The sequence below is a fragment of the Octopus bimaculoides genome, chromosome 4 (assembly GCF_001194135.2).
Source record: "Octopus bimaculoides isolate UCB-OBI-ISO-001 chromosome 4, ASM119413v2, whole genome shotgun sequence".
In the NCBI taxonomy this organism is placed as follows: Eukaryota; Metazoa; Mollusca; class Cephalopoda; order Octopoda; family Octopodidae; genus Octopus; species Octopus bimaculoides.
In genome coordinates this window covers 1,337,262-1,348,798 of record NC_068984.1, presented here as the reverse complement: position 1 = coordinate 1,348,798, position 11,537 = coordinate 1,337,262, and the positions used below count along the sequence as shown (strand labels likewise).

The window sequence follows — 11,537 nt, the reverse complement described above, 5'->3', positions numbered from 1 at the left end:
AAAAAAAAAAAAAAAAAAGGTAAAATTCAGGTCAGGTGTTTGGTTTGAGGATTCCCTCCAATTTCCACCTTCTCAGGATTCACGTAAAACAGATCATGACACTGTTCATTGCTTCCTAAAACCATTTAAAAAACTTTCATTTGATTGTTTTTTAATGTGTTGCTGTAATCAACCTTCATAGAATCCCAAAACTTTCTAAATTATTACACTTGGACACTTGGTATCCTTACCCTTCGGTTTTACTTCTGAAATACCATTCCAATGAGAGTCTTTTTATGTCCTTCAACTTCCTCTTCCTGTTGTTCCTCTCCTTCAGAGTCCTTCTCTCTGATATCATATTGATGTGAACAACTTAGCAAATGCAGTGGTTGGCAATAACAAGTGAATCTCTCTACAAAACATTTCTTCCAACAATCCATGTAAAATTGAGCCAATTAGTTGCCTGACTTCTCTAATGTAGCAACCCAACGAGTTTGCTTTGCAACCCCTTGGGCTTGAGTTCAATCCTACTGTGTGGTGTCTTGGTCAAATGTCTTTTGTCATTGCCTTAGTTTGATTCCAGTTTTGGGAATGGAATTTGGTCGATAGAAGAATTTGGTCAATAAAAACTGTGGAAGAGCAGAAGAAGTGTTACTGTAATTAGATCTAAAACTTAATCCATTATCTGGCTTAGCATTTTCATCTGGTCCCTGGGTGTCTCCCAGCAGAGTAGGCCCTATTGGAAGTAGTTAGTACAAGTTACTGGTCTGAGGTTATCAAGGTCTTCCTCTCTTTTGTTCACCAGTAGTGAAGGCCCTGCAACAACAGGATCCTTGGACACTATAATAATGATAATAATAATAATAAAGCTGTGTCTACTAAATCTTGTGGTAGCTAAGGGTGAAAATTTGTTCTAGTTCAGCATGAAATCGATGAAAGATAAAATTTTTGGAATACGATGGTGGTTTAACTTGTATAATATTAATATTTTCCCAAGGTCTGTATTTGTCCCCTGATTGAAGCATGTAGAATTAAGCTTAGGATCTGCATAGACAACAAAACAAGTGAATTTGAACCCACCACTTCTCTTATGACAATAAAGGGGATGATGGCTCCAATAATGGAGTAATTTCTATTGCCCTGTCTCAGACTATTCAGCAACAACAACAACACCAACAATTAATATAAAATGTAAAGACCCTCCTGGCATTCATTGATCAGGAGAAAGCTTTTGACAAGTCACCTGCACTCTCTCTCTTTCTCTCTCTCTCTCTCTCTCTCTCTCTCTCTCTCTCTCTCTCTATCGAGAGTGCTAGGTGTTGATGAATGTCTTGTGGGATATGTTCAAGCTGTGTGCAAGGAGGAGTTAGCAAGGGTTTGCTGCTCTGTCCTCTCTTATCTTAGTCCTTCAGGTCATAACAAAAGAGTTTAAGACTGGCTGCCCTTGGGAACTCGTCTATGCTGATGATCTTGTTCTTGGATCAGTGCAGTCTGTTGACAGAGAAATTGGACGTAAGAGGTATCAGATGTAGTGTGTAATAAGGGAGAAGACTCTGCTAGTAAATCATGTGATGCATATGGATGAGGAGAGCTGACTAAAGAAGTGCTGCTTACTAAAGGTAGATGGAATCTGTAGAAGAGGGAGACCAAGGAAGACATGGGATGTAGAAGTAAAGACTGACCTGTGACCTCCTACATCAATTGAGTTTGATGGAAGGGACAAGAAAGGACCAAGATAGTTGGTGATTCATTGGGATTATGCAGTTCCATCATTCTCAACAAAACTAAGGTCCTAAAATCATTTTATAGCTCTGCCCCTGCTTCCATCTGTTCTTGTCAAGCCTTCCCTACACTGCATCTCTCTGACACCCACTTCACCATCACACTTCTAAACGTAGCGTTTTTCATTCATTTCACACTCTCAAAAACTTATCTACCCCCCCCCCACTTACCCTTCCTAATCCTCTGTTCCTATTCTTTCTTTCATATTCCCCTTCTTGTATATTGAGGGCACACCCTGCCACCTCATCACTGCTATCTCTCTTCCCATCTGGGGCTGTATCTTCTCCATAGCTAGGCACCTGTCCCCGCTTTAGCTTCTCTGCTTCACCTTCCGCTCAGTTAAGGGAATTTCCCTTTTAAATTACTTGTAAGTGCCGGGGTGCCATATAAAACTCACCCTGTACATTCTGTAAAGTGGTTGGCGCTCGGAAGGGGATCCAGCTGCAGAAACCATGTCAAGGCAGACACTGCAGCTTGGATGCAGTCCTCTTGCTTGTTTGATTTTTGTCCAACCATCTGACCCATGCCAGCATGGAAGTTGGATGTTAAATGAGGATGATCATAATATAAAAAAGGAAAAAAAACAAACAAACAAAAACGGAATTTTTAAGATAAATTATTTAAATCTGATTTGGACTTTGATTGTAGAATTTTTGTCTAAATTCTGTAATGGTTTCAATAATTTCTGTTTTCTTGTTATCCTTTATTAAAAATGATTTTATTTCTACTTTCTGACAGTAAGGACTCCCTGCTCCCTAATTTATTGTTTATGTACAATCGGAAAATACTCGTAAGTATAAATAAATGCTTATAAATTGCATGAATAATTTCTAATTTCTTTGCTGTTTCTGTGTTTGTATTTTGGTAACTTTGGTATAAAAACGCATTAAAGTAAAATAATAGATGAAAAAGAAAAACCTCAGAAATGCAGAAATATATTCAAATTATGGACAAAGTTCACTATAATGTGGAAGTTATAATGAAATTGTTTTCTTAGATCAGAGTAATAAGGCATTTCAACAGAACATCTTTACCCCTGGGAATTACCGGGTACAAAGACCTGTTGGGGCAAGTGAAAGCGAAATCGTGAGGGCACCACTGTTTGAGCGTGATCGTTACCAGCGTCGCCTTCCTGGCACTTGTGCTGGTGGCACATGAAAAGTCATTCGAGTGAGATCATTGCCAGTGCCGCTGGACTGGCTCCTGTGCAGGTGGCACGTAAAATACACCATTTTGAGCGTGGCCGTTGCCAGTACCGCCTGACTGACCTTCATGCTGGTGGCATGTAAAAGCACGCACTACACTCTCGGAATGGTTGGCATTAGGAAGGGCATCCAGCTGTAGAAACTCTGCTAAATCAGATTGGAGCCTGGTGTAGCCACCTGGTTCACCAATCCTCAGTCAAATCGTCCAACCCATGCTAGCATGGAAAGCGGACGTTAAATGATGATGATGATATATATATATATATATATATATATAACAGCTTTTATTATATTTTCTGCTGCTTTTAAGTAAAGTATATATATATATATAGAGAGAGAGACAGAGAGACAGAGAGACAGAGAGAGAGAGAGAGAGAGAGAGACTTTCCGTATTCCCAAGCGTCATACTAATACATCCTTTTGTTATTTACACCACCTGTCCTCGTCTGTTGTTGTTTTTTCGTATATTCTCCCATATATATATGTATATATATATATATATATATATATATGCATGGCTGTGTAGTAAGAAGCTTGCTTTGCAATTACATGGTTCCATGTTCAGTCCCACTGTGGCACTTTGGGTAGGTGTTTTCTACTATAGCCTTGTACTGACCAATGCCTTTTAAGTGGATTTTATGGACAGAAACTGAAAGAAGCCTGTCATACATGTATATGTGTTTCTGTGTTTGTCCTCCCCCCCAACATTGCTTGACAACCAATGCTGATGTGTTTACATCCCTGTAACTTAGTGGTTCAGCAAAAGAGACCACTAGAATAAGTACTAGGCTTACAAAGAATAAGTCCTGGGGTCGATTTGTTCAGATAAAGGGCGGTGCTCCAGCATGACCTCAGTCAAATGACTGAAACAAGTCATAGAATATATATATACACACACACACACACACACACATATCATCATAATCATCATACATCCATTTTTCCATGCTGGCATGGGTTGGACGGTTTGACTGAGGGCTGGTCAGCTGGGGAGCTGCACCAGACTCCAGTCTGGTTTGGCATGGTCTCTACGGCTAGATGCCCTTCCTAACACTAACCACTCCAAGAGTGTAATGGGTGCTTTTTTACATGCCACTGAATCAAGGTGAGAGACGATGATTAAAAGCTGGTTAAGACCTGTGAGACAAGAGCTCAATTGAGAAATGATGTTAAGGAGTCTAATAGGAGGAAGATATCTCGTTTGACCAAAAGATGTCGTCTGGTTGTCCATCTTTGGGTGTTATTGCTAAATGTTAAATAATCACCATTCTAATGAACAACAACTAATTTAATCACTGGGACACACTAGAATTTACTTTTCTTTTTTAAATTTTCTTTACTTTTCTTTTTTTCTTTTTTTTTCTCAAACAAATCAGTTGATAAATTGCTTTTTTTTTCTAGATTTTTTTAATTTTTGTGGATTTGAAAATTTTAATAAAAATTGGAAATAATTTCAACTTTAAATTTTACAGAAAGAAGAAGAGGAACTGTCTTTGATGAAAACAATGTGTAGTGTTTGTGGACAAAGAAAATGTCCTCGTCACAGGTAACATACATTTCACCTTCTATTACCTTCTATGTTTGGTTAGTTTGGGGAACTTCTGTCTTTTTCAAATACTTTTTTAATTGATTTAGACTGGCCATACTGGAGCATAGACTTGATGGGACTTAGTTGATCATATTGACCATTTGTATTTATTTTTGTTTCAATGTTTTTGTTTAATTACTTAATCGAAGGAATTCAAGTTGTGAAGGTCATGGAGAGAGTGTCATAGCACGATTGATCCATGTTAGGATTGACCTAGATGAGATGCAACTTGGCTTTGTGCCTGGAAGAGGTACCACAGATGTAAGCTTCCTAGTGAGGCAACTGCAGGAGAAATACTTGCCTAAGAATAAATTCCTATTGCTGGCTTTCATTGACTTGGAGGTGTTTGACCCCTGTCAAATGCTGCTCTTCTCAATAATTTGGTGATCCTTAAGGAAGCTTAGGTGTAGATGAATAATGGTTTGTGAGAGATGAAGGATTTATGTACAAAGATGCAGTCAGTCAATAATGAGGATGGGGCCTGGTGCAGCCTCTTGGTTTGCCAGTCTTCAGTCAAACCGTCCAACCCTTGCCAGCATTAAACAACGATGATGATGATGATGAGGAGGAGTAGAAAGGGCTAAAGTACAAGAAAAAAAAAAGGGTTATAGCAGAACCAGTTTCTTGCAGTAGAGGGTACGACTGACTATTTCACTCTACCAAAATGTCATACACATTATCATTTTTGTGAATCATTCAGTCAGAAAGGTAGGCAGTGCTAATAACCCCCCTTAACAGAACTTCCAAGACTATTGGGTGGGGAGGTGTAGTCAAACCAATCATCTCAATTGAATCCTAGCAGCAGGATGCACTCCAAAGCATCACTGTATTTATTTCATTTTACTCAACTTTTTGCTGTTTCTATTCGTTGATTTACTGTTTATATATATATATATATTATTTTTTCCCTAAAAGACCTGAGCTGAATATTCTAGCTTTCCAGCCTTGGAATGGTATTAATATTCCACAGAGTGTAGACAAAGCTGTTGGCGAGGTAAATGTCAGCTTCACGCATTTTTATATTTAACGTTTCCTTAATTTCTGTTTGAAACGAATGTTTTGCTTTGAGAATGAATCTCATCTTGATGTTGTGTCAAATGGTCTCTTTGTAACATCTAAGTAGAGTGCTCCCTAATTTAGCCCTTGTGGCCAATAAAAGGAGAATTATTGTAAGGTTAGCACACTGGATGAAATGTTTAGTGGTATTTCACCCATCGCTACGTTCTGAGTTCAAATTCTGGTGAGGTTGATTTTGCCTTTCCTCTTTTTGGGCCGATGAAATAAATACCAGTTGAACACTGGGGTCGATATAATTGACTAATCCCCACCTCTCCCAAGCTGCCCTTGTGGTAAAAATTTGAAACAATAACTACTACTACTACTATGGTAGCAAGGTGGCAGACTCATCAGACAAAATACTGCAAATAATTTGTTCATCTCTGCATTCTGAGTTCAAATGCTGCCAAGGGCAACTTTGCCTTTCCTTGTTATGAGATCAATGAAATACGTACCAGTTGAACCATGGATTCAATGCAATTGACCTATCCCTCCACCCCCCCACCTAAAGTTGCTGGCCTTGTGCCAGAATATGAAAGAATTATTATAAGTTTTTCTTTGGTAGTTTAATGCAAGTTTCAACTGCATCAACTGGTGCACCTCAATGGTGTTGCAACATGGTGTTCTTATTTCTGTGTAGCCTGGGGGAATGCAAACGCCCCCTGTTAGTCTGCTGCACCAGTTTTGTTAAAGGGTTTCGTTTCCTTGTTTCTTGTTGATCAGTTGTATTATTCTATTATTAAGCCTTAATCTTGTATTTGTTGTTTAAGTTGTGTTGTTTTAGATTATTAGATACTTGTTGTGGTGGTTGTTGTGGTGGTTGTGGTGGTGGTGGTTGTTGTGGTGGTTGTTGTGTCTGAAGATTGATCTGATCAAGTTATTTTATTCACTCAGAAACTGTTCTCTTGAACTGATAGTCTCGTGCAAGATGTTGGCTGTGCCTTGCAGAGTTATATTTTTTTGGGTTGGGTGGGGTTAGTGTGTAGTGTTGTGAGTCCTGATATGGTTTCTATGTCTTTTTCCATGTTTCTTTTAATCATGCCTAATGCTTCAATTACGAGTGGTACCATTTCCAGTTTCACTTCTCCAATATTTCAAGGTCTTTCCCTGTTGACAGTTTCTCCATCCTCTTCTGGTAAATATTTTCATCAGAAGCGATTCAGTGTGCATGTGTTTGTTTTCCAGTCTTTTATCATAATGTCTGGATGGTTTGCCCTGATCTCTTTGTCACCTTGGATGGACATATCTCCAAATTATTATGGCCATGTTGTTGTCCTGTTCCTGTACCACTTCTTCTTTATTTCCACATTGAAATATTGGCATGTTGCTCAGTGAATGTAGCTGTCCACATGGTCATGCCCCTGTCCACATGGTCATGCCCCTATCCACATGGCCATGCCCCTGTCCACATGGCCATGCCCCTGTCCACATGGCCATGCCTCTGTCCACATGGCCATGCCAGATTTGGCAAGGATTGGGCAGCCAGAGATGATGTCTTGTCTCATTGTGCTTGCTTTCTTGCTTGCTTATCATCATCATCATCATCATCATCATTATTATTATTATTTTTTTTCTTGGCATTTTGTTTGTTCATCTTTATTTTCTGAGTTCAAATTCTGCTGAGTTTGACTTTACCCTTCATCCTTTTGAGGTCAATCAAATAAAGTACCAGATGAGTACTTCCTCTCATTTGTTGGCCTTGAATTAAAATTTGAAGCTATTATTATTATTATTATGATTATTATTATTATTATTACTACTGCTACTGCTACTAATTGGCCTTTCATCTGTCCTTACATTTTGAGTTCAAATTCTGCCAAGGTCAATTTTGCCTTTCATCCCTTCGGGGTCAATAAATTAAGTACCAGTGAAACACTGGGGTTAATGTAATCGACTAGACCCATCCCCCAAATTTCAGGCCTTGTGCCTATAGTAGAAAGGATTATTATTATTGTTGTTGTTATTATTATAAATTAAAAGACTAAAAGCATAATTATGTTGACAACTGAAGCCTGTTACGTATTTGAATGGATGATGTATATTTATTGCCAATTAACTAGTTAACAGCTGGGTTGTTAATTAACAATATAATTGGTCTGATATTTCCTTAACCCTTTGGCATTCAGGTTGCTTTGTTGTTCATATTGTTTTGAATTAAATCCTGAATTATCTTGTAGATTTGAAATTTCAATGATGTAATTGTTTACTGTTAAAATGACATTGTAGGGTAGGTGTGAGAGGCTGGAGCTGTCCAGTTTGAACATAAAGCAAGTAGAATATTTTGGTCAGATGTTGCGTTAGGAAGGGCATCCAGCTGTAGAAACCTTGCCAGATCAGATTGGAGCCTGGTGCAGCTGCTAGCTCTATAGATCTTAGTCAAGCCTTTCAACCCATGCTAGCATGGAAAAATGGAATACGGATGTTAAACGATGATGATGATGACGATGGTCAGTTTAAATGCTAAAGGGTTAATATAATGATGACTCTCAGTTATTCCTGAATATATTTCTACTCACTAATATATGAAGTGGCCAAAAGAGACTCTGAACAAATCACAGAAAACTTTGAATGAAATTGAAATTAAACACTGCTTTTCATAAGAAATCCTCAGGTGATGCACCACGAACAGTGAAATTCTGAGCCACGGCTGCTGATAGACTTGTTCTTCTGTTCTGACAGATTCAGGTGTTAATTATGCTAATCACTGTTGTCTTCCGTCACAGAAGATCAACTTCTCTACACTGAATTTGTGTTCATAGGACATTTCATTCATCAGTGCAAGGAACTCTGGGATAGCTGGTGTTCCAACATTATTGTGTCTCATCAACCAGAGGCAGCCCCTTAGATTAATGAATCTAATAAGAGTTGATGCTCTTGTTTATAAGCCTCAACAAGCAAACTGTTTGCTGATCCAACCTGTTTCAGAATCCCTTACAATAAGGGGTCGACTGTGTTACGAATATATGTACATCGTAAAGTTGTTGTTGTCCTGTGATGAAACCCGTTTAATTTCAATATTGTTGGAATAATTTTATCTCTAAACTTTTCACAAATTGTTTTCTTTACTTCTCTCTCACTCCCATTAAAAAAAATATTTTATTTTATATTGTTAATTCAGTTGTTTTTAAATTTTGTATTTTCTAGTTACTTGAATTGGTTTTTAAAGATTTCATCTATTCTTGGTTCAAGTAAGTTGACAGTTTTATAACTTTATTCATCTATTTAACCCTTTCATTACCGTATTTCCTTTCAGATGCTCTGTATTTTTTTCAATTAATTCTAAATATAACAAAGAATTTAGTAAAATAACTTAGTTATCATTAAGCTAATGTTAGGAACATAAATTGCGACTAAGGTTTAGTGGAAGATTTTAATTCAGGGCTTTTGAAAACAAGACATGTATTGGGTTGTCCGGAAAGTTTGTGCCGATTTATAGTAGCTTACCTTTCGACTTATTTGCCATGAAACCACCTCAATTCTGGGAAGAGGTTATTTCCAAGTTAAAGGAAAGATGGAGACGCATTGTGCAACAAAATGGTTCATATTTGGTTGATTAAAAATGTAATGGCAAGTGTTTATTGACCTTTTTTCTTTCCTTTAAAAATCGGCACAAACTTTCCGGACAACCCAATACTACGGAGCCGGAGGCGGTTTCAGCCAGGTTGGTATCAAAAGGGTTAACCTTTTCAAACCACCGTGCCTGAGGTGACTCATTATTCTATGATAGAAACTTTGTGTTTAACGTGATCTTCAAAATTTCAAGTGAATTTTGGTTCCAAATCTCAGCTTAATAACGACGACGACGACAATGGACGAGAAGATGCTTGGATAAACTGTATAACAGATGTATAATGGATTAGAGTTTGGACTGGTGCAGATTCTCAAAAATCAAGGACTATATTTTGCTTTTCCTAAATATTTTTACATTTCTGTAACGTCCTATATAAATAATATAAATAATATAATGTCAGAGTATAAACACTTGTCTGTTCTGTCTCTTCTATTAAATATATTATTTCCAAATTAATTAAAACAAAGGTTGTGTTTTTGGTAATCATTTAATATTTATTAGTTTTTCTGTGTTTTGATAGTCATCCTCAGTCTTCGTAACTTTGTGGTGCAGTGAAGATTTAATAGAAATAAGAACCAGTTCTTGGAAAGTTAAAGTTTTAAAGTTGAAAATTAGAATTTCTTATTATAAACTAAACTACTCTTACATATGGAGTTTATAAGAAAATTATCAATAAACATTTTTACAAGATATTCAAACATTACTTTGGAGTTTTTAAAGCTATAAAATTATATTTCAAGAAATTCATGGCACAGCTAGGTACTCCATCATGGAATGGCTAGGTACTACATTGTGGCATGGCTAGGTACTCCATTGTGATACGACTAGGTACTTCATTGTAGCATGGCTAGGTACTCCGTCATGCCATGGCTAAGTACCCTCTTGTGACATGGCTAGGTACTCCATCATGCTCAACAATACTTACATTATTCTTTGACAGTTTCTATATCAGACTGAATGGTTATCCTTATTTCATAGACTTTTGGTCCCACTTTGTGGACCTTGGGCAGATTCTTCTACTACAGCTCTTGGTTGAGCAAAACCTGGTGATTGGATTTGGTAAATAGAAACTGAAAGAAGCCCACTTTGTGTGCATGTACTTACATATACTCCTGTACTCCCTATACAGAACTACAGTATTTATGTGCATACTCTTATGTGCATATTTCTTACTCTGAATTTAGGTGTATTTCTATGAAAGTTATCAGTTGAAATATAATAAGGAACTAGAGAAAAGGGTCAGTGGGCCACATCCCGTCCTTACTATTGTGATATGGCCTTAGCCAAGACATTCTTAACTCTCTTTGCATCAGTTGTTAGCTGTGGGGACACTGCAACCTTTCAAAATTCCATGTGCCTCCCTAAATTCACCAACTCTTTGACCTGCTTCTGCACAGTTTCCTCTTTATGATTCTCTTAATGTTCACTTTTCCTTTCTCTCTCTCTCTCTCTGTACTTTATTCTGTGTGCTTCACATGTACTTTTAGCTTTCATTGCTGCCTTTCTTTACTTCACTTATCTGTCTGCTTTCTGTCTCCTGTTTTGACCTTCTTTTGTCCCCCAGAAAAGCAATAGGGGGTTCAAGATATCTTAAGTGGTGAAGGGCATAAGAGGAAAGCCCCACCCCCACCCCCCACCATCTGTTGTAATACCTTTTCTTCTTTTAAATCCACCACTTCTCTCCTGCTTCCTTCTTTCTGCCAATCTATTATTTCTGTATTTACTTTTTATACTTGTTTCAATCGTTGGACTCTGGCCATGCTGGGGCACCACCTGGAAGAATTCTTGGTCAAATGAATCAACTCCAACACTTATTTCTTAAGTTTGGTACTTATTCTCTCTCTCTCTCTTTCACACACACACACACAAAGGTCAGAACTTAACTGCAGCCCTTGGTGGTCCAAATCGTGCATGCAACCTCTGTGGGTGTCTTTTCAATCCATTGTCTGGTTTAAAAAGTCACATCAGATGTCCTGATGGTTCTGAGGTATAGGTACAGGAGGTGGTCAAACTCTGCACAAAGAGTAGACAACCACTGTAATATCTACACTTTTCTCTGCAAAATAGGGGTAGTTTATCCTGTTCAGGCTATATTATTAGCATTATTCTGCGATTGAGAATTTAAAATCACTTCTTTAACTTTCTAAAAAGACATCGCAACGCTTCTAAAAGCAAACTTCGTTTGTTTATTTACGTTTGTCGTAATTTGAATTTATATATATGTATATATATATATCATCATCATCATCATCATCATCATCGTTTAACGTCCGCCTTCCATGTTAGCATGGGTTGGACGATTTGACTGAGGACTGGTGAAACCGGATGGCAACACCAGGCTCCAATCTAATTTGGC

General features: G+C 37.7%; 1 protein-coding gene across 4 annotated transcripts in view; it reads left to right on the top strand.

Moving 5' to 3' along the window:
• Nucleotides 1-11,537, top strand: part of LOC106869038 (sorting nexin-14) — a 147,039-nt gene that overhangs the window by 5,851 nt on the left and 129,651 nt on the right. For all 4 annotated transcript variants that reach the window (XM_052966848.1, XM_052966847.1, XM_052966846.1 and 1 more), the window contains exons 3-6: nucleotides 2,500-2,551; nucleotides 4,439-4,512; nucleotides 5,470-5,548; nucleotides 8,755-8,798. In XM_052966848.1, coding sequence (XP_052822808.1) covers nucleotides 2,500-2,551; nucleotides 4,439-4,512; nucleotides 5,470-5,548; nucleotides 8,755-8,798 — 249 coding nt within the window. The remainder of the gene's footprint in view (nucleotides 1-2,499; nucleotides 2,552-4,438; nucleotides 4,513-5,469; nucleotides 5,549-8,754; nucleotides 8,799-11,537) is intronic.